Raw genomic sequence first — 23,511 nt, 5'->3', positions numbered from 1 at the left:
GACATATTTTGTAAGTTGTATGTATCATACACTGTATCCTTATAAAATACAGCCATTTATGCATTCTAAAAATCACATGGACTAGCTCTCCAAACCCTCCCATATAGGTATTTTGTCTATTTCTGATCCTCAAAGAATAAGAAAAATGCCTTAAAGTCATCATTATAACAAATGATAAGTCCTATGCTCTTACCTTATTTAAAATGAATAAATAGGCACTAGCACCTAGAGTACAGATACAATGAGGGATAGTACACATCAACATAAAAATTATATTATAATTAAGCAAAAAATAGACCTAAAGCTCAACAAATATTTACTGATTTATATCTCTACCAGAATCCTTAAAACTTGCCATTTTTAAAAAGGTTTAGGAGTGCTATGATTGATAAAAGGAAATCCATGAAAAGCTTTTTTTGCCTTTTTTTCAGTATCATAAATGATTATAGTAACAGGAGCTGCAGTCACATAGGGTCACTGAAATGTCAATAAGATGAAACTTAAAACACATACCATAAAATTCCGCTGGTAATGAATGTTCTCTTTGTTAAAATCGATCACGTAGCCATTGAAGGACCAAATAAAGGTGAGATCCAGAGCAGGATCAAAGGAAGCAGCACATTGCATGGTGGCATTTTCTCCTACAGTAATATCAGCATTAATTGGGGCCAATATAATTCTTGTGGGATCTATACAAGTAACAAAAAAAAGGAAGAAAGCACAATTCAAGGAAATATTAGATACCATATTATCTAGCACGTTAAAAGAATAAAAATCAATATGTATTTTTACTTCTCTGAGCAAAGGGAAAAAGAGGTATTCAGACTCAAATTCCAGGAACAATTTCATGAAGCAAGAGATTTGCCCCACAGGCTTTTGAAATGGAAACTTATCTGTATATGAACTGTCGTAGAAGCTTGGTGGTGAATCATGTCCCATAGTACATTAGAAACTAAGCACGATTAAACTAGAAAATAACAATATTGACCGAGGCGTTTCTTACCTGTAATAACAAGAGTGCCAGTGTTATTAGCCCTCCCTCTGTTATTTTCTGCAAAGCACGTGTAGATACCGCCATCATTCCTTGTGATGTTATTTATTTCCAAGCTGCCATCCTCCCAAATGAGTATTCTATTCAAGTGAAAGAAATACATTCCTCACAAAATTAATCTAGTGAAACATTTTAGTGTTCTTAAGAGTTCAAACACTATCTTTTGATTGTTAAGTTTTACACAATTACTTGACCATAAGATTTTTTTAAGATGAAACATCCTAAAGAAAAAAAAAAAAAAGAAGAAGAAAAAAGAAATATCCTAGCCTTTGTTTATAATAATTCTTTTTCCCAGCATTGACAAATTGTTTTAGAAAGCCACCTTCACCTGTTTCTTGGTCTACTGCAGTATTTTTCTTTTTTTTAAGAGAGAATCTTTTTTTTTTTTTTAAAGATTTTACTTATTTATTTGACAGAGATCACAAGGAGGCAGAGAGGCAGGCAGAGAGAGGGGGGGAAGCAGGCTCCCCACTGAGAACAGAGCCCGATGTCGCTCCATCCCAGGACCCTGAGATCATGACCTGAGTCGAAGGCAGAGGCTTAACCCACTGAACCACCCAGGCGCCCTACTGCAGTAGTTTTTAACTAGCCTCCTGCTTCACCCTTGCCTGTCTATAGTCTCTTTTCTACATAGCAGCCAAATATGAAGACCTAAGTGACGTTAAGTTACACCATGTCACTCTTCTGCTCAGTGACAGCACTCTCCAGCTCAACTCCCTCCAGGAACTTTCCATCTCACTCAGAGTGAGAGCCACAGTCCTTTGATTCCCTTGGAGGCTGGACAATCTCACAGGGTTTTGTACCTTCAGCAAAGAATTGCTAGATAATTCTGGTTAGTATCGTATGCACCTGTGCACCCATGTGCACACACAAGGCGCAGTGGCTGTCTTGCCACCCTCCATCCCGTCCAGCTTCCATGATTTTCTCTCCTAATATGCATTCCATCAGACATACTTTGGTTTTATGGTCTAGCCTATCCTTCCACCTTATTTGTTAACTGTGAAAGCATACTAACTCCAGAGAAGAAAAGAATTTTGGAGATACTCTCACATAAAGGGTGCAGATAAAGATCACTTCAGAACTGATAATAGACCATTGAATATCAAATAACAGCTACAAAGACATTCTGTTGTAGAAACTGTATCATTTAGCCCAAAGTAAAATCATACGATTGAGAAGCTAATTACAATTCAAGGTTTATGTTTCCTCTCTACTGATTGGAAACATCGCAAAACCATTTTATAAGGCAATCAAGTGCTTGTAGTAACTTTGTGATGCGAAACCATTTTTTTGTAATTACATTAATCAGAATGAGATTGCAGTCAGGCTTAAAAAGACAGTTATTCAGGTTACTCCTTGGATATTAGTTTTAAACAGAAATATTTTATTTCTCTAAAAATAATTTATTTGTTGAACTTTTCTTTATGCATGCTATTTTACAACATTTAATTTTATTTTTACATGAAATACCATATCTATTATAAAGTGGTGCTTATAGGGGTGCCTGGGTGGCTCAGTGGGTTAAGCCTCTGCCTTCAGCTCAGATCGTGATCTCAGGGTCCTGGAATCAAGCCCCATATCGGGCTCTCTGCACAGCAGGGAGCCTGCTTCCCCCTCTCTCTCTGCCTGCCTCTCTGCCTACTTGTGATCTCTCTCTGTCAAATAAATAAATAAAAAATCTTTAAAAAATTAAAGTGGTTCTTAGAACCTGAATATTAATGGATTAAAGTAGGGAACAAAAACTGGATTTATAGACTCTTTTGTGAAGAAGTTTGATTCAAAGACTAAAAATATTCTGACAGGATTAAAATAGTAAGATTTTAGGAGCTAGACCTTTCTTTTCCTTTTTTGAACACATGTTGATATTTAGGAAAAACAAGTCCATGAAACATGGTCCTGAGAAAACCTTGGCTGGAGAGGCTCCTAGCATTCCTTGGTCCTCATCAGAGTCAGAGAAGGGTTTTATTTTTTTTTCATTTAGGGGAGAGAGTTAATGGTGGTGCTAAGGGAGAATGCTGTGCCACAATTTTCTTGCAGGAGTAAGTACCTAGAAATGGGACTACCTTTTGATCATATCTTTGCATTGCTTATTGTCTGATTATTAATGTCTCATCAGAAAATCAAACAAATTAATTCTCCCTTTAACACTGATTCTTTTAGCAACATGTTGCTGATGTCTTAAAAACTTAGTCAAGCATATTCCCTGTAAAAGTTAATATGTTCAGGGAAATAGCTGCTGTTCCTGTGTACTCCCTCTCCCCAACCCAACCTGTCTTTGTCCAATACACAGCCATACTTGGGATCCACCTAATAAGAGAACCATGTTGGGTCGGGTTCATTCCACAAGTTCAAGGTTCAGTTTGGAGATTATCAATATACTGTCAGAAGGCTACTTTAACCTTTCTAACTTTTAAATACATTCAAATAAAGATGATAATACCTATTTTACCTACTTTTTTGGATTGTTGTAAAGAATATCTCTTACATGCTTGAGCTAGAATATACCTTTAATAGGCAAAATCTACATTTTCCTCCTTTATTTACACCTTTAGACCAATTCCATTACTCAAAGATGAGGTTAAAGCCCCCTAGCATAAAACATTATTAATGATCTGGATTATTATGTCTCCTCCCTTAAAACTCTTCATTCTCCATTCTCCTCTAAAAACAAACCATACTGATTTTAGGTCTTACATTCTTCACCATCCTATATTCTCTGCACCAGGCCCTTTGTACATGCTTCTATCACTGCCTGGAATATTTCCTTCTCCCTAACATTCACAGCCCATTTCCTATCCTGACTTTCTCTTCTCCATACTTGAGCACTTTAGTACTATTACCATATCTTCTAGGAAATTTAAAGAAACCATTTGGTGTGGCTTTTAAATAAATACTAGACAAGTCACATGTTTTATGTTTTATCTTAAAACTACCAATGGTCTACTTGTTAGGAAGTAGTTTAATATTTTATCTCGTTAGGGACGTCAGTTTTATGTTTTATCTTAAAGCGGTTAATGGTGTACTTATTAGGAAGATGAGAAATTCCTGTTAATTTAAAAAGATGGGAAGGAATGATTTATTCTTAAAGTCACCTGTATTAAATTTTTTCCTACTGAAATACTTAATAGGCTAACTGCATAAAATTAAAACAAATATAAATGGATACAGAAGGCTGGTGGGGTTCATGTAGAGCATGAAATCAACCATAATCCCTGGCTTGCTAAATGTAACGCAGAGGCTGTGGGGGTGAAGGAAGGTTTCGGAGAAGGGCACAGGCCTTTGGAACACCAGGCCTGTGTGATCACTCTGCCCTTGGAACGCCTCAGGGAGTTGCCTTTCTTTAGGTTTTCTTGGCCCAAACAGCGGCCCTGTGATCTAAGATGCCCCGTGATCCAAGAGATGTATGAATTGTTTCTTAGGCTACGTTTAGCAGAACACGCAGATTAACATATCTTATCTTTCCTGTAAACAGATCCCCCTAGTTTCAGTAAAATCCCTTGTTGCACATCAAGTGCTTGAGAAATAGTGATAAGGGTTTGTGATTATCCAGAAGGATCAGTAAAAGCAGAAGCAAAGAAGAGCGAGGGACCTTTCTGAGCTTTGACCCCTGTGCCTTCTCCTCTCATTCACAGCAACGTTCAGAGTCATCTTTCATCCATCTGGACAGGGATTGTGGCCATTGCCAGCAGAAGGCCTTGCTGCGAGGGGAGAAGTCAGAGATCATATTTTTTTTCTTAAGATTTTATTATTTATTTATTTATTTAGTTGACAGACAGAGATCACAAGTAGGCAGAGAAACAGGCAGAGAGAGAGGGGGAAGCAGGCTCCCTGCTGAGCAGAGAGCCTGATGCAGGACTGGATCCCAGGACCCTGAGATCATGACCTGAGCAGAAGGCAGAGGCTTTAACCCACTGAGCCACCCAGGCACCCCGAGAGATCATATTTTATTTGCCATTGTTCATTTTTTTCCTGAGGCCTTTGGCAATTTACCAAAAATTTCTGAGTCTCAATTTTCTAAATTCCTTATAAATTACAGAAGCTTAGAAATTGAACTCTGATGATAACAGATAATAAGAGTAAAGGGTAAGCACCTCTGTTTATCTTAGAATTATGTTATTTTCTGTGGAGAAAAGTTAGGACAACCAACATTTACATTAGTCCTCTTTAAAATGAATTTTGCTGAACAGTAAATTGCAATCAGATTTCTAGTTTTTGAACTGACCTGCTGCTATTGACAAGCCACTCTGTCCCTTTACTCCATGAAAATTTGGGTTTAGGTGCTGCTTTAGGTTTGCATTCAATTATGACCCTTCCTCCTTTAGCAGCCAAGATCTTCTTCTTCATAGGATTCATTTCAAAAGTTGGAGCCAAAGCTAAAAGGAAATAAATTATTATTCTTCTCTTTTACTAAAAAGGAAAAAAAAATTCTTCTATAGCACCTTTTATTCTTTTGATTAATAATCAACAGAAAAGATTAATCTCACCAAATAGTATCAGATATAATGATAGACATTCCCTACCTAGTATCAATATATTTTCCTTTTATTTAATAACATTATTGATGTATATTTTACTTATAAAATTCACATTTTTAATGTACAAATCTTAGTAATAATGGATTATAAATTTTAGTTAAACTCAAATGCTATGTATATATTTACCTTGAGGGTAACATCTAATTTAATTGTTTTGACTCAATTGCACAAGGGAAGTTAAGGGAAATAATGGAGGAATTTGAGCACCATTATTAATACTGACATATATTCATAATCAATACTCTCAACCACACTTTCAGTGAACTGTCCCCAGTATACAAATGTGAGAACTGATATCTGTTATGATTATATAATTTGCCAAAGGTACCACGGTGGTATCAGGTAAGATTCACAATTGAATCAATTTTCTTCTGATTTATAAGCATGCTCTCTTCATTAAACAATGATTCCTCCTTCACCATGCAATATTTCTTGAGCACGAACTGTGTACAGACACTGAAATACCAAAATAAAAAGATTTCTGCCTTCACACCTACCTGCAAACAGCTAGGGCAGTGATGGATGCAAATCACTGAGGGAAACAGGCTACCGCTAGAGCTTCCCCTTACATCAAAGCACAGAGCAATAGTTATGAGAATAGGATACAGAGTCTCATAAAAGATTACTTCATTGATGACACGTTCTCTCTTTCTTAAGGTCTCCTACACCTGCCTCATTTCATAACCTCCTTGTATTTTAGCAGGCTTCGGGGGGATCCCATCCGTTTATGTTTTGCACGTCCAATCATCTGTATATAACCGTGTCCTTTGGGGAGGCGTTTCTAGGCTCAAGTGTATCTTCATCCAGATGTTGACTCTTCATCCTCTAGTCTGTGATTCTCAAATTCTGTTTGTGCATAGAAATAATCTGATGATCTGGATAAAATGTTGATTAAGTAGGCCTGGGATGAACCTGAGATTCAGCACTTCTAACAAGCTCCCAGGTGTTGCTTTTGCTGCTGCTGCTGCTCTGTGGGACATACTTTTTAATGGCAAGGATTTAATTTATTCCATTGTTCCTTTAGTCTGAGTTTTGCTGACAACAAATAAATACATAACCAACCAACTTGTGTTGTACACCTAACACAGTGTGTGGTATTTTGTATAGTCTCAATAGATACTTTGGGTGACATACTCCCCATCAAATATGAGAGAAAATCTAATGGAATTATATTTTTTAATCTAAATTCATCTAGAAATGAGAATTTTTCTTGAGCCAGTTAAGTTTTAATGAAATACCTGATCTGGTACAGTTGTTTAAATGACTTCATACTTAACTAATATTTGAATTTATAGTGACAGAATCTAGACCATGTTCTTACATATTTTAGAAGCAGTAAAAAATAAGGGAATATTTTCCTCCCAACTAAGAAGAGGACATGAATTTTTTTTATTTCTTTCATCCTTTACTGTGCCTATTCAAATAATAGTATCTTGTGTAAAAAGTTCCCCCAAAATACTTGGTGGATGAATAAATGAATTATCTAGATAACGAAAGAAAAGAGAGATCAATCAACACTCTCTCTAATGGTAGTAAACAAAAATAAATGGAAACAAATATAAAGATGCCCAGAAACATTGCTCTCAGGCTGAAAATGCTGAGCACGAACTGGTTTAATTACTACAGTAATAGTCATTAACTGACTACAAGATTTTGTGCTTGAATATGGAGTGATCTTTCAGCCTAAGAAATTTAATTTTCATGTAATTTTTTAATGTATGATGATAAACAAATTTTTATAAAAAACAGAATGTTAATATTGGGGGAAGCATTTAAAGTCACCTCATATCTTGTATGAGTCAAAATGATTTTGTTGCACCTCATACCAAAGTAATACAGCATGAAGCCTAAACCTGAATGTTTGCTTGATACCCAAATAAACTAGGTTAAATATATTAGCAAGGAATTTTTACTTTGTGGGGAAGAAATGGAATATGATCCTCAACATTATAGTAAGAGGCAGGGAAAATCAAAATTAAGAAGGCCTCAGCTCTCTTTTTATTTTTATTTATTTACTTTCAGAGAGAGAGAAAGAGAGAGAGAGAGAGCCAGCACTAGCAGGGAGGGGCAGAGGGAGTAGGAAAGAGAATCTCAAGCAGACTCCATATTCAGTGCAGAGCCTGACATGGGGTATGATCTCAGGACCCTGAGATCATGATCTGGGCAGAAATGAAGAGTCTGACGCCTAACCCAATGATCCACCCAGGGGCCCCAGCCTCAACTTTTTTTAAAAGGTAATTTTTAAAATATTTTCTTGCAATTATCTCATTTCCTTTTATATTCTTTTAGCGTCACTCAGTTTGTAGTGGTAACAATGTTCTAAAGAATTCCCCTTTGGTGTAGCAATAATAAAACAGGCCATAGTGAGTCACTGCTTTATCTTTTTGGTAATATTTTTGGTTGTAAAAGAGAAAGCCTGGCTACCTAGCTTCATAGGACTAAAGCTGATGACAGCTACTTTAAATAAAGTGAAAGCAATGTAATACAGTAAGAACTTAATTAAAGCAGGTGTAATGAAAGTAAGGAGGATGTGGGATTTATGGAGTAACACTGAGAAATTAGATGTAATAGGAAGAAAGGATGCAGTGTATTCTGTCATTCTATAGAACAGAATTTTTCAGGAGGCCATGTGAATGCGGAGGAAAGGGAATGCATTTAGCTTCAGGCTCACTAAACATGGGTTATCTGTGAGATTACCCAATGAAGATTTCTATTAGGAAGCTTTATGTTGAGCTTAAAGCTGAGGATAAAAACCTGGGCCAGTGATATAAATTAAGGAATCATTGACAATTAATGGGAGAAGAAGAAATTATCCAGGATTTTTAAAAGTTTGAAAATAATAATAATTTAGGAATAATAATATAGAATATGTGAAAAAAGGGAGGAAGAGGATAGAATGGAACCAGAGCAGGAACTCTGCAAGAGAGCAAGATTTCTAACTGAGCAGAGAAAGGGATAAAGAGGAGAAAATGACAGTGATTGAGAATAAATCATCTGGGAAGTGTGAAAGCATGGAGTCACCAAAGACAAAGGTGCAGAGAATTCAAGAATAAAACATGAAGAAGAAGCAGCGTGAGAAATACGAACGCATGTATGTCCATGGAGAAGAGATTCCTGTCCGTATCAAGTCAGTGCAAGGGAGAAGAGATGAAGATGGGGCAGAGATAAAGGGGTTACAGGCATCCCTCAAGATATTGTAGGTTAGGTTCCAGACCACCCCTGTAAACGAATATCACAATAAATGAGTAAAATGAGATTTTTGCTTTTTGTGTTTTTTTGTTGTTTATCAGTACCTGTAAAAGTTATGTTTACACTACTATATAGTCTATTAAGTGTGCAGTGGCTTTATGTCTAAAAAAACCCAACGTACCTACCTTAATTTAAAAATGCTTTATTGCTAAAAAATGTTAACCATCATACGAGCTTTCAGCGAGTCATCACTTTTTTGCTGGTAGACGATCTTGCCTCCATGCTGGTGGCTGCTGACTGATCAGGTGGTGGTTGCTGAAGGTTGGGGTGTCCGTGGCCATTTCTTAAACTAAGACGACTTTGAAGTTTTCCCCATTGATGGATTATTCCTTTCATGAAAGATTTCTCTGCAGCATTTTACCCACAATTGAACTTCTTTCAAAATTGAAGTCGATCCTCCCAAACCCTACTGCTATTTTATAACCAAACTTGATGTAATATTTTAATTCCTTTGTTGTCATTTCAATAATCTTCACAAAATCTTCACCAAGAATTATGCTACATTTAATCTTCCCATGCTCTGAATGTTTTGTTGCCATCCAGCAAAGCCTGGACAACAGCACATCTGTTGACAACGTAGTTTACTGAGTATTTTAAGCCCTCTGTTGAGAAAAACTGCTCAGGAAAAAAAAAAAAATGCTTTCTTTCAAAATATTCCTGCTCCTTGACACGGCTCCTGGTCACCCAAGAACTCTGACGGAGCCGTGCATGAGATTAATGTTCTTTTCATGGCTGCTAACACAACATTCATTCTGAAACCCATGGATCAAGGAGCAATTTTGACTTTCAAGTTTTATTATTTAAGAACTACATTTCATAAGGCTCTAGGTGTCACAGATGTTGAATTTTGTAATGCATCCAAGCAAAGTAAATTGAAAAACTTCTGAAAATGACTCTCTCTTCTAAATACCACTAAGAACATTCAGGATTCATGGGAAGATATGAAAATATGAACACAGGCAGGAATTTCGAAGTTGATTCCAACCCTCATAGATGACTTTGAGGGGTTCAAGTCTTCTGTGGAGGAAGTAACAATAGATTTGGTGGAAATGGCAAGAAAACTAGAATTAGAAGTGGAGCGTGAGGATGTGACTGACTTTCATAAAATTAAAATTAAGAAGGCCTCAGTTATCTTTTGATTTTTATTTATTTTCTTTTAGAGAGAGAGAGAAAGAGAGAGAGAGAGAAACAAAGAGAGAGAGAGAGCCAGCACTAGCAGAAAGATACAGAATGAGTAGGAAGAATAATTGTATTTTTAAGATTTTATTTATTTATTTGACAGAGAGAGAGCTCACAAGTAGGCAGAGAGGCAAGCAGAGAGAGAGGAGAAGCAGGCTCCCCGCTGAGCAAAAAGCCCAAAATGGGGTTTGATCCCGGGACTTTGAGATCATGACCTGAGCAGAAGGCAGAGGCTTAACCCACTGAGTCACCCAGGTGCCCCAGGAAAGAGAATATTAAGCAGAGTCCAAATTACTCAGTAAACTGTTGTCAACAGGTGTGCTGTCCTCCAGGCTTTGCTGGATGGCAACAAAACATTCAGAGCACAGGCAGATTAAATGTAGCATAATTCTTAATGGCCCTAGGATTTTCAGAATGGCGAATGAGCACTGGCTTCAACTTAAAGTCACCAGCTGCATTAACCCCCAACAAGAGCGTTAGCCTTTTCTTCTACAGCTTTCTTACCCCGCTCAGCCTTCACGGAGTTAGAGTTAGAGCCTTGCTTTGGATTAAGCTCTGGTTTAAGGGAATGCTGTGGCTGGACTGATCTCCTCAGACCACTAAACTTTCTCCATATCAGCAATAAGACTGTTCTGCTTTCTTATCATTCATGTGTTCCCTGGAATAACACTTTAATCCCCAAAACTGTACTTTTGCATTCACAACTTGGCTAACTGCTTAGTACCAGGGGCCTAGCTTTCAGCTCTCTAAGCTTTTGATATTCCTTCCTCACTAGCTTAATCATTTCTAGCTTTTGCGTGAGAGTGAGAGATGTCTCTTTCACTTGAACACTTCGAGGGCATTGGCCCAAAGTCAATACTGTTGTGCCTCAGAGAACAGGGAGGACCAAGGTGAGGGAGAGAGATGGGGGAAAGGCCAGTTGGTGAGGCAATCAGAACACACACATTTATTGATTAAGTTCACTATCTTATACAAGTGTGGTTCATGGTGACTGAAAACAATTACAATAGTAATATCAAAGACCAATGATCATATCAACATACCAAATATGGTAATGAAAACGTTTGAAATCTTGTGACACAGAGACACAAGTAAGCAAATGCTGTTGGATATACAGCCTCAATAGACTAGCTTGATGCAGGGTGGCACAAACTTTTAATTTGTAAAAATGCAGTTCTTTAAAGTGCCGTCATAGGAGGTACGCCTATTTTTGGAAAGGAAATGCTTATTCCTCTGGATGGAGAATATGAAAGGACGAGTGTAGTAAAGATTCAGATACTTTGTAATGAGGGGTGGGAAATTGAAGTATTTTATTTCAAAGGGTTTCAATTTTCATGGAGGAGTAAGAAAGCAATACCAAAGTGGGAGTCAGGTTGGAGTAGAAAGCTTGAGGAAAACTAAATTAAAATTAAAGATTTTAAATAGCAATTTCAGGCCATGAGATCCAAAGAATACGAAAACTAGCAAGTGTTCAAGACCCATCTGAGCCTGGGTCATACGCATTGTGGAAGCATCAATCATGGCAATGTGATTTTCAAGCAGTATTTAAGAGCTCAGACATAGGAGAAACAAGACTTGTAAAAACTAGCATGTGTAAAGTTTGCTTAAAATTTTTTTGAGACTATCGCACTCCATGTTGCCTCTAATTTGTTTGCTGTTCTCTAATGAAAGAAAAATATATATATAAAACAGTAATATCATCCTGTCCCAAACCCCATTTCGAAAGTTTTTAACTTTAGTAATTCAAGAAATAATCAAATATGATCTTCAGAAACCCTGGGATCATGGTTGAAGGTGTTGCTTTCCTTGTGGAAGTTAACAGAAACTAGGAAGGATACTGACCCAAGATCTTCAGCTCCGCGTTTGCATAAATGGCTCCATGTGTGTTTTCAGCTATGCACTGGTACATGCCAGCATTTTCAAAAGTCACATCATACAGTCTCAATTCCCCTTTATGATACTGAAAAGAACACAAAGTAAAATACATTTCCTTGATAAACTTTAATATAAACGTTTTATTTAGGTTTGGCCTCATTTGACTTTTAATTTGATACATTATTTGGCCCCCGCTGTTAACTAAGTCAAAGACAGTAGGCTTTTCATGGCATGGGAAAGTAAAACCCACTTACCATGCCCAGTGGCTCTTGTTCTAGTCATCCTACTGAGTTGAGAGTCCACTGTTTCCCTCCTGGCCCAGCTGAGAGATTACAGAGGGAAGGTAGAGAAAGGCCCCTCTGCTGCCACTTGTCCCCAGGGCTAAAGGTAGAACCTTCCCTCTTACCTCTGTTTCTGTGGGGTCAGGGAAACAGTGGCCAAAAAAAGAGGACAATATCAGGTAGTAGAGATGGATGAGTAGGAAGAAGGGTAAAATGTGGAACAAAGGGGAAAATAAGGAGAGAGAAAGAGAGAGAGAAGGTAGACATAAGATTGCAGAAAGTTGATTAAGCTGAAGATAGTTTAACGCTCACTTTTTTGTTTGCCTTCTTCAGAGACTTTTTTTTTTTTTTTTTTTTTTAAATATCAGGGACCAGGTACCCTTACTCTGTTGAATTTATCCCAGGACCCCTGGAAATGTTGCCTGAACATGGATTTAAGAACTGCACAACAGCCGAACATACATACCGCATATCCATTTTTCAGCCATCGGATCGTAGGGATGGGCTTCCCTGTGGCCACACAAGGCCAGTAGAGATCACTGCCTATATCCACCTCTGTGTCATTGATATGTTCTACCCACTCAGGAAATGCTGAAAAGTAAAGAATATTGTAAATGTCAAATGAAAATCTCAACACTCAAAATAATCTCAAGAATACAAATATTACATTTAGCTGACCTTCTGGAGAATACATCAGATATCAAATACGCCATAAAATCAGTATTAGAGCCTAGGTCTGCAGGTAAACTTTATCCTACACTGTTATAACATGAAGTAACTATAACTCAATTCATAATTTTTTTCTTTGTGAACCATGTTTGTTAGAAAGTTAATTCATGAATAACAAAAAAACTGATCTTTTTCTTATAACTTAAATCTTTCAAAATGACAATTAAGGTTTTGAAGAATTATGTCTTCATTGACTATGACACTATGTCTTCCCCTTTGAATAAAGAATAACATGTTTTTTCCATTCCCTCAGGTATCCTTTTTTTGATAGAACTCTCATCTAGCAGCCACTGTCACATCTTACTGTAGGATTAGAAAAATGACTTAATCACTTAAGTATTCTTTCAATATTAGAAACTACATACAGTAGTATAATTGCCGAAATCTATTGCTTGAGTGAAATTGATGATCTGATTTTCTGGTACCTAAAGAAAAATGCTAGGTATTTCCCAAAAGAAAATATATTTCTGGAGAGCAGGCAAATAATCTTTTTGAGCATTTAAGTTATTTAAGTTAAATTCTTTAAATAAATACAGGCAAGCAAATTAACATAAAATAAAGAAGGAGGTAGGAGGAGAGAATCCTGAGTAGAGGGAGTATTTTATTTTCTTTGAAAAAGAAAACTTTGATGTATACGTTTTATGACAAAATAGCATATATAACATAGAAAGTAGTGCATATAAATAAAAAGAACATAAAACGTTTCTATGATCTCACTGAACCCCATCAACATTATATGTATATATATACTCATAGTACTATAATCTGATATAGTATATTTTCAGTTTTCATTACATTTTTTAAAAGTAGATAGTTATAAAAATTAAATATTGATATGAATACTATGTTAATTGATAGAGGTTTTATTATGTACACAATCTTGGCAATAAAACAGGAATATGAGCACCTTCCCAGCCTTGGCCTCAGGTAACACAAAATATCACATTGAAAAATACAATGAGAAGACTAAATAATTGAATCCATTTGATATATTCTATGATTTAATTATGTAAACTTCTGGGAGTTTGATTAGACCAAAAGAGAAAAAGTAAGTGCCCTTGATTAGTAAAGGAGAAATAGTAGCTCCCTTAATAATATTCCCTTATAAATATCTGCTCTGTCACCTTGTTTCTTCTAAGGAATTAGATATTAGATAGTTTGGAACTCTGTTAAGAACCTGGAATGCAGTTTTCTTAAGATGTATGAATAAAAACAGATTTGTAAGCTCTAGGAACCTGGTAGAGTGACAGCTTTATCTAACAAATGTAAGAGTCTAACCAGAATTTTCCTCACGTAAGGAGGCCATCCATGCATATTCTATATGTACCAAGTGAATTCTATTGGTGTACTTAATGCACAAGTCTGGAGTTCAGAGGAGGTGCCTGGGTCAGAATTTTTAGGGTGTAGAGCCTAATTAAAGCCTGGATGATGGATGAAATCCTAAAAGTTGTGAATTAAATCAAGAAGACTTTCAGAGACAAACCCTGATTGCTCCCATGTTTGGAGGGCATGGAGTGAGGAGGAAAATGCAAGCAGTATACAAGGACATTAGCAAAGTGTAGGTTCCAGATACCAAGCACAGAAGGGGAATGGTGGAGGAGTGCATGGTCCATGGTGGTGACTGCTGCTGTTGGATCAAGTAAGATACAGCTGAGAAGTGCCATCCACTTCAGGATCATGATGTTATTGGGGGTCATGGGAAGAAAGATTCCAGCAGAGAAGTAGGGATGAAAATTAAATAAGAGTGCTTTTAAAAAAGAAGAAACATGGAAAACAACACTTCTAGAAAGTATAGGTTAAATCTGTCAATATTTCTATTACCTTTTGGGGAAATAAAAAGAAGGGAAACAGAGTAGCAGGCAGAGTTAAGAAGGAAGAACAAGGGCCACTGTACACTGATGGAAATGATCCAGTGAAGAAAAAAGATTGCTTTTGCTGTCAGGAGAGGGAATCGCTGGAACAACAGTAAGTGGGAGGGTATAATCAAGCAGAGTGGAGGTGTTGACCTCAGACAGCAGCTGAATCCATAGCAACAAGAGACAGGGTTAAAGATGCCAACATTGGGTAGATGTGGGGTAGGAGCTTGTGGAAGTTCTAATTTGAACTCTCATTTTCTCTGTGAAAGAAGAAGCTATGTTATCAGTTGAGCATAAGATTGGAGGTGGAGGTATTACAGGTTGAAAGGAAATTGTGAAAGCATGAGAAGATCATCCAAAAGAGTGGGATAAGTGGACCTAAGTGGACTTTGGGAATTGTAGTATAATTCTTGGGCAACACTAAAGACCCACTTGAAGCTAATGATCATTAATTTAAAATGAACTAATCAGTGTACTAGTGTTTATCTCAAGTCATACTCAAGTTCCTGGGTTCAGGCACTGCTAGGCAGAGAGCTAGGTTTTTCCAGGGTTAGCCTTTTATAAAGGTAGTAAGACAAAGTAGAGGCTGGTGAGTGCACTAGGATGGTATGCAGGGGAATAGTAATGACTGATCAGATTTAGAGAAGAGACAAGTAGGGGTCAGGGGACGTGAAGGAAAGTTAAACCTTTGATAGATTAATTGATTTTAGTTCCTGGTAGTCTCAGGGTATTAGAGAAACTGAACTAGAAAAAGAAGAGGTAGAGGTTAGTGAAGAAATATGTGAGATTGAGATTCTAAAGGGATTCTACTTTTTGGGAACAATGAGGTCTAAAGTGTGGTGGTGGGAGTGGGCTGCTGAGGTAGACTGAGGTATCAAGATCATTAGAGAAGAGGAGTTCAATGGAACTGAGTGGCAAAACTACAAAAAAAAAAAAATCATAGTCTAAGTTGATTCTGATGTCACAAAGAATGTCAAGAGTAATGTTTTAGTTTGTAAGTCCTGCCAAGAGTAAAAACTTTAAAGAAACAAGGGGGGTGGTCCAGATAGATTTTTCACTGGATATTTAAAGGAAAGAAGGTAGATAGCCTAGAAATGGCATGAGGAACAAGAAAAGCAGTTATATTATAAGCCAAAGGGGATGAGAGCTGTGGAAGAAAAATTAATGACTACTTGAGAGGAATCAATGACTCTAAGGGAGAACCATGTAGAAGAGTAGAAGTTATGTAGAAGTGAAGAATATAGGGGATTGTGACAATGCAGACTGTGTGTTGTCGAAAGCACAGTGCAAAGGTTTCAGAAATTGGGGATGGGGAAGAGATGGAGACAGAGCAGGACACATGCAGAGCTGTGTGGGTGTTAAAGTCCAGGCGAGGAGGGAGGCCCAGAGGCCGTGGTTTTCTAGGCCAAAAGAAACAAACAGGGAAAAGGCGAGATGAGCCTAATCCTGCTGGATACTATGAAATGATGGTGGTGAGGTTGCATCTTGTAGGCCACTGGAGGCACTTATTTCCTGCCTGTGTAGACAGAGGCCCGGGCGGCGGCCATAACCTGGCTCCTTATTCTGGTATTCCAGTTTGGCTAGGCATCACCTCCCATTTTTCCTATCATCCATCTTCTCAGTATGGCTAAGGTAACCCTCACCACGTGTCGATATCCTGTGTAAATTTCCATAGTACATTCCCAATTTTCTTTATTACTATGTATGTTTCTGTGTGTGCATATGCATGTGTGTGAAAGTGTATCTCATTTCTTGTGTATGCTTGTATAAATTTGGAGGTTTTGGGTAGAGTATGAATACAGTATGAATACCTCAAGGACAGAAACAATGTTTCTCTTATCTGTTTCTCCTTGCTCCAGTCATAGTGTGTGCCTCTAAGTTGACACTCATTGTAGGCTTAGCCTTTAAATGAATGGTCTCATTGAAACCTTGGACATTTACTCAATTGTGATCTATACGTTTTATATTGTGGAACATTATAAAAATTATTTCAGTCTGAAAGGTTTCAAGTATGCCCTGAAAAACAACATTCCACTCTCCTAAATATAAGTTTATTTCAACATGTCTGAGCCAAATACTTGTGTTAAGAAAATTGTGTCCAAAAAAAAAAAAGTTTCCTTAGAGTGGTGGTTCTCAGACTATGGATCCTGGTCTGGTAGCATTAGTATCTCCTAGGGCCTTATTAGAAATAAAAATCTTTGACCCCAAATAGAACTTGTAACTCAGAAACTCTGGGAACCAACCATCTGTGTTTTAACAAGTCCTCCAGGTGATCTTGAAACATATACAAGTTTGCAAGCCAGTGGCTTGGACCAACTCATAATGCATAGTTTCTTCTACAGATAAAAAGGTATTGGAAAAAAAAAAAGAAGAATGAAGGGAATATGCAAGTTACATTAATTGTATTTTCTGAAAATTATCAAGGACACTCCAAGAATCCATTGATGCTAGTATGATGGTAATAGTATAAGCCATATTTGAGACTTAATTAGACATAAGATAGATTTTTTTTTGTATAATGTACTATACATCACTGTTTTTAAACTATTATTCATTATATACTCACCTTTCAAGTATGGAAATGGCTACAAGTAAGATATTGATGCAATGTATAAAAATGGAAACAACATGTCTACCTTGAACATAAATTCTTGCCTGGTGTTTATCCTTTCCTCTGTTGTTCTCAGCCTCACATTCATATGTGCCTTCATCTTCCAGCTGGATGTTGAAGATCTTGAGGACAGCCCCAGAGGTGCTGATCTCAGCAGTACTTGGCATTGGTTCTAGGACCTTCCGCCAACGGATATCAGGAACAGGACTTGAAATAGGAAATAACAAAAGCTAAGTGTCCACATTTCAAAGTCAATTACTTTGTTAGTATATGCCTAAACAATTACATCATTTATTTCCTAAAATGGTAAAAAATTAATATATTTCTACATATACTAATAAAAAGTATAAGAATACTTACTTGCCAAGTGCAAAACACTCTAATGTCACATTTTGGCCCATCAGTGCATATATGTCCTTGAACTGAACTACGATATCAGCAGGATATGGTTTTGTTGTTCCTAATATTAAGAAAAATACAACCATCCACTAATGATTAAGCACAATAAATAGAGTTTTTTTTAAAAAATGTGACTTTTATAGAACTACTTCAATATGCAAAGCATTTTGTATAAGCACTGGAAAATACCTGATCATAACACAATACACAGATGTGTTTATGCACAGTATGTATATAGCATAAATTTCATCAAGAATTTCCAATCATATTGGCTCATTCTGACAGTTCTGTAACTAATCTGACTCAGTACACCAAAAAAATCCAAGATGTCTCTAGAGAGCATCAAACATGTGTAAAACATTGTGCCAGGTGCTACATGGGACTCAGAAGAGAAACAAGAAAGCAAATGAGGGTGAAGAAATGAAGGAAGAGAGAAGAGAGGAAAACAAAGAGGACAGGCAGGAAAGGAAGGAGAATAGAAGAAAGATGTGCACGTGGAGGCACATGCAAAAGGGAAATGAGTTGAAAAGAGGGGAGGAGAAAGGGAAAGAAGAGTGCTTATTCAGACACTGGGCTCATCAATATAGTTCCTTTATTGAGTTCACTGAGCACATCACTGCTGCAAGGTCTATTTCTCCCTTAATCTTATAGGGGAAAAACAGGCACAGAAAGGTGAAATACATGAAGATTACAGCGTGAATAGGTACTTTAGACTGTATGATACCTACGAGACAAATAGATACACTATGTCCTAAAATACAAGCCAAAATGAAGATAAATAGTCTTAAAGAGTGGCAGCTAAGAAAGACTACTGAATATGCAGGGGCTATGGGAATTTCAGGCAAAAAGGGCATGTGACTTCACCAGACCAGCTCAGGCTGAGGAAACAGTATATTATGACAAAGCTCCAGAAGCATGAAGGGGAATTTTTTTTTTTTTTTTTTTTTTTAGGTTTAGGAATTTAAGTGATGTCAAAGTATATGTAGTTGAAGATGACTTGAACCTATTATCTAGAAGGCTTGAAACTATGACATCAAACATTTTGAGGCTGATTTTCTCAGTGAGTAACCACTGGTGGGTTTTGGTAAGAGAAGTAATATGAATATCACCTTTGGTTTAAGTAGAAAGACTTGTCAGAAGTTTCAGAGAATGGGGCATGGAGAAGAGAAATACAGAAGAAAGTCTAAGGGAAGCTAGGTCATTACTTCTTGCAAAGCAGGTGGGGGTTTTGAGCAGTGGGAACAAAAAAGAAAGAACCGATCCAAGTTGAATTTGAGAGGCAGAATCAGCAAGACTCTCCATTGGGTCAATGTTTTCTTGAGGGGTAGATCAAAGATCCTATTCATCAGAATCACCTGGGATGGTTGCTGAACCTACAAATTCCCGAGTCACATTACAGACCGGCTAAATCAGTGTTTCTGGGTTCCAAATTTCTGCAAATTTCCCAAATGCTTAAATACTAACTGGGGACCACTGGATTAGCTGTCTGGAGGATGAGGAGAAGAGAGTATATGATTAAAAATGCTATCCTGAGTTAGAAACATGACAGTATCACCAAATGAGACAAAGAACACCAGAAGTTTTAGAGATGACAGATGTGTCTGGAACATCTTGAGCTTAACATCCTGAGAACCTTCTGTATGACACGTCCCAGAGGTAGATAGAATTCAGTCTTAAAGAGAAAAGTTTTGGAGATAAGAATGTGGAGTCATCTCCACAGGGGTACTGTTGAAAAGGTTTAAGTTGGTGAGAAAATCTGGAAAAGGATCAGAGAGAGATATAAGAAGGAGGAGGATGTGGGGAAGGATCCTGAGGCAGGTGGGAGATAAGGGAATGGTAGGAGTTGGGAAAATTAGGAAAAGAAAGAAGAGTTCAAGAGAGGAAGAGATCAACAGTGTCAAAGTTTATAGAGAATCAGAACTGAAAATTGTTCTTTGGATTTAGCAAATAAGAAGTCATCAAGATTGTTTGTATTGAATACAAAAGAATACACAGAGGGACAGTTATGGAGGAGGGTTTAAAGATTCAGAAAAAAAGCAGAAAATAAATGATATAGGGAAGTCCATAAATCAATCAAATGTTAAATGAACCAGTGCAACTAGAGGAATTAGCTAGAATACAAGGAGAAACTCTTCCTTCACACAGAAAATAGTAAAAAATAAATAGAGAGATGAATTTCTTGGGAAATTCTTAGGAAAGAAACTTGAGGAAGTTTTACATGATGACTCCTTGTAATTCTATAAAGTAGTGGATGAGAGCATCTCCCAAGGTTGTGGAGAGACAAAAGAGCCGGAAGTCAAAAAATATTTATTGAATTCCAACCACATGACCATAATCGAGGAGAGTAGTAAAAATGGAATCACAGTGGTATGATGATATTTTCCCCACTGTAATCACCTACTTAGAGTGGAGGCAGGAACCAAACCTAACTCTGTGAACAACAAAGCCCAGTATTTCTTCAGTAAGCCTGAACCCACTGATATGAGTGGTAACAGCAGGACTGTGATAAAAAACAATGTGAAGTAAGCAAATATATTGAAATCTGATTCTCTTAGGAAGAGAATGCATTTAAAAAGGAAAGTAGTTCAATTGGAATCTTGGAAGCCATTCAGGCCCGCCAGTGGCCATCAGATATGATGTACTATATGTTAGTTAACAACGTAATAAAAAAAAGATAATAATAAAAAATAAATATAATGAAATAAAACATCTACATAAATGTATATATAAAAGAATATTATGAAATACAAAACAAATATGGTACCTATGCTACTTACTCATAGTAGAAAGGCAATTTATATACTTATTTGCTTTATCTAAATAGTTCTTTAAAAATATCAAAAGAATACAACTGCATGTGTTTCCCCAATTCTGTAATCACTATAGTTTCTATTGATCTAATCATTTGTTCTTTCATGAAATTACTTTGGATATGGAAAAAAGCAGAGGCCAGTGATTCCCCCTGTAATTAATATATGGATATTTGGCTAATAAATCAGAAACCTATGTATTCTCTGAACTAGAAGAAACCAGTCCAAACTCAACCAACTTGGGTGCTTTTATCATGTAAATCTCTATCAGAAAAAGTAAGGAATGACCAAGACTTTCAAAGTGGATGTCTTCTGTTTGCCCTGACTGAAGAGCTAGCTAGTCTTTCCTCTGGATATTTCTTTTCCTCACTATAAGGGCTCCATGGGCAGACAACCTGCAAAAACACTGTGTAACAAACAAGATACTTACGTTCAGGTAGTGGAATGAGTGGGATAAATTTGCTGAACACGCTCTTTGTAATAGAAGGACTGGATACAAAGCAGGAATAATTGCCTTTGTCTGATGCCTCAACATTTGCAATGTAGAGATTTCCATTTGTCTGAGACACAAATCTTCGTTTATCCATTGTGATAAATACAGGAAATTCATTTAGAAGCCAGCGGTAGCTAAGATCATCTGGGAGGAAACAGTGTCTTCTAAATATTAAATTCTACTTCAAAAGCAAAAAATTTTATTTTCCAGGAACAAGCTAGGGCATAATCTAATCTAGGCTATTGTAGAACAAATGTTGGAAGTAGACCAAGACAAATAGTGCAAATGTTCCAAAAGCTACCATATTTTGAGTGAATATAAGCATGGTGCTAAGCAATTATATTTATCTTTCTTTCTCAATTATTTTATGACCTATTAATATTCTAAATTCCATTTCATTGATAAAACTCAGAGCAGTTAAATGTTTTGCTTAGAATTTTATAATTGGTAAGTAGAATTGGGATTTTTACTCTAGGTCTGATAATTCCCAAACTCATGATCCATTTTCCTTACTGTATTAAAAAAAAAAAAAAAGTTGGCTAGCCACAGTATCTTTATATCTTTTTTCCTTTTATACTCCTATTTTGAATTATAGATTTAGAATTTCCCCAAAGTCTTTCATTAAAACACTAGCCAGACCCATCTTTCCATAACTTAAGCAATGTCGTGTGACTCCTTCTTGTCAAAGCCCTCCAAAGTAAATCTCACTAAAGTTAAAGCCAGTATAATTACTACGAAATATAAAGTCCTATGTGATATAGCTCTTGTAACTCTCCAGTTTCATTTCCTATTACCTTCTGTCTTATGCCCTCTATTCCAGCCCCTCTGGCTTCCTTGGTCTTCCTTGGTAGTTGCATTTCATGCCTTTGATGCATCTGCCTGCTACATCTTCCCCTCACACATCTGCGCTGTTAGCGTCTTCTTTTCCTTCAGGCCTTTATTCAAAGTTACCTTCACAGCTTTGTCCTTGATAAAAGTTCAACCAGCCCTTTAACACTGACTCTTCTCCCTTCCCTGCACAAGTTTTTCTTCCTAGTGCTTACCTACCAATATCTAGGCATAATATACCTGTTACCTATGTATCTTGTATATTGGCTGTCTCTGCCGGTAGCAAATCTCTGAGGGCAGGTGAATCTTGTGTATCACTCACTGAGGTATTCTTGTGGTACAGACAGTGCTTAATTGGGTAACAAGTGCTCGCAAGAAAATTGTTGAATGAATGAGCGATGAAGTGAAGCACATCTAGTGCTGAATGTAGTCAAATGTGGTCATCGGCTATTTATGATCATTTATTTCATTTGTGGGAAATGCTGTGGAGATGAGGTGATCTTTCCCCCATAGTTTTAGCAGTTCTTCAAAGAAAAAGACTATTCTCTCACTGAAATGTTGTTACATCATGACATTTTGAATTCTATGCTTCTCCTATACTTACATTGAATAGTCCTTCTTCTGTTTTATTGGAGAGAAAATGACTGACATTTGATATATAAACAACCAGAATTTATATACATATAATTTGGAATAGAATACATATAGATGTATGTATATAATTATATACATAAGCATATATTTTATGATATGCATTATACATTTACATATGTTCACCTCTCTATATATCATCAATATATTCCATACAAAATGATTTGTAACATCCTGTTCTTTATGGGGTCTTTAAAGTCAAATTTATGACATAATATTAGAACCCTAAGAATATAAGACATTATTTTTTCATTGTGAAAAGTAGTATTTACATATTATTTCAAGAATATATTTGATAAAACAAGTGAAAATTAATGAACATATATAAGATGCTTATTTTTTTTTTTAATTTCATCCATTTATCTGACAGACAGAGATCACAAGTAGGCAGAGAGGCAGGCAGAGAGAGAGGAGGAAGTAGGCTCCCTGCTGAGCCGAGAGCCCGATTCTAGAACCTGGGGACCATGACCTGAGCTAAAGGCAGAGGCTTTAAGGTGCTGAGCCACTCAGGCACCCCAGGTGCTTATCTTTTAATTAGCACTTCAGTGGCATTTATTTTAGCCATATCAAATTACAGGAAACATATTCAAAAGTGGAACCTTGCTACAGATCACACTTAATTTAACCCCTTTCTAAACTGGATGATTATTCTTGTAGCTAGATGCTCCTAAATAGATTAATAATATATTATGTCTTTATCTTTTTCTAGCATTTTTATAATTCACAGAATATTGTAGGTATAATAATTTTAATGAAATGATGGACTAATTATATATCACTCCTTGGCACTGTTCTATTCTAAAAATAATTTGTAAAAAATCTATCATATTTTCTCCTGTATAAGAGGAATGTTAATGAGGACACAATCTAACATATATGTTGTTTATAAACCAAAATGATTACAGATTTTTGGAATTAGGGCCAAGTGACTAAAGAGCCTGGAAGTGTCTCTAACCATTTGAAA

At 36.6% G+C, this 23,511-nt stretch overlaps 1 protein-coding gene across 3 annotated transcripts in view; it reads right to left on the bottom strand.

The window, feature by feature from the left end:
- Window positions 1–23,511, bottom strand: part of CNTN1 (contactin 1) — a 351,845-nt gene that overhangs the window by 118,702 nt on the left and 209,632 nt on the right. For all 3 annotated transcript variants that reach the window (XM_082742232.1, XM_082742231.1, XM_082742230.1), the window contains 8 exons: window positions 21,006–21,212; window positions 17,727–17,826; window positions 17,392–17,573; window positions 12,637–12,761; window positions 11,857–11,974; window positions 5,274–5,424; window positions 1,004–1,131; window positions 514–689 (listed from right to left, as the gene is read on the bottom strand). In XM_082742232.1, the coding sequence (XP_082598358.1) occupies window positions 514–689; window positions 1,004–1,131; window positions 5,274–5,424; window positions 11,857–11,974; window positions 12,637–12,761; window positions 17,392–17,573; window positions 17,727–17,826; window positions 21,006–21,212 (1,187 nt within the window). The remainder of the gene's footprint in view (window positions 1–513; window positions 690–1,003; window positions 1,132–5,273; window positions 5,425–11,856; window positions 11,975–12,636; window positions 12,762–17,391; window positions 17,574–17,726; window positions 17,827–21,005; window positions 21,213–23,511) is intronic.

This window comes from Mustela nivalis, assembly GCF_964662115.1.
Source record: "Mustela nivalis genome assembly, chromosome: 7".
Classification (NCBI taxonomy): domain Eukaryota; kingdom Metazoa; phylum Chordata; class Mammalia; order Carnivora; family Mustelidae; genus Mustela; species Mustela nivalis.
The sequence above is the reverse complement of the archived record's forward strand: the minus strand, read 5'-3'. Positions and strand labels throughout refer to the sequence as shown.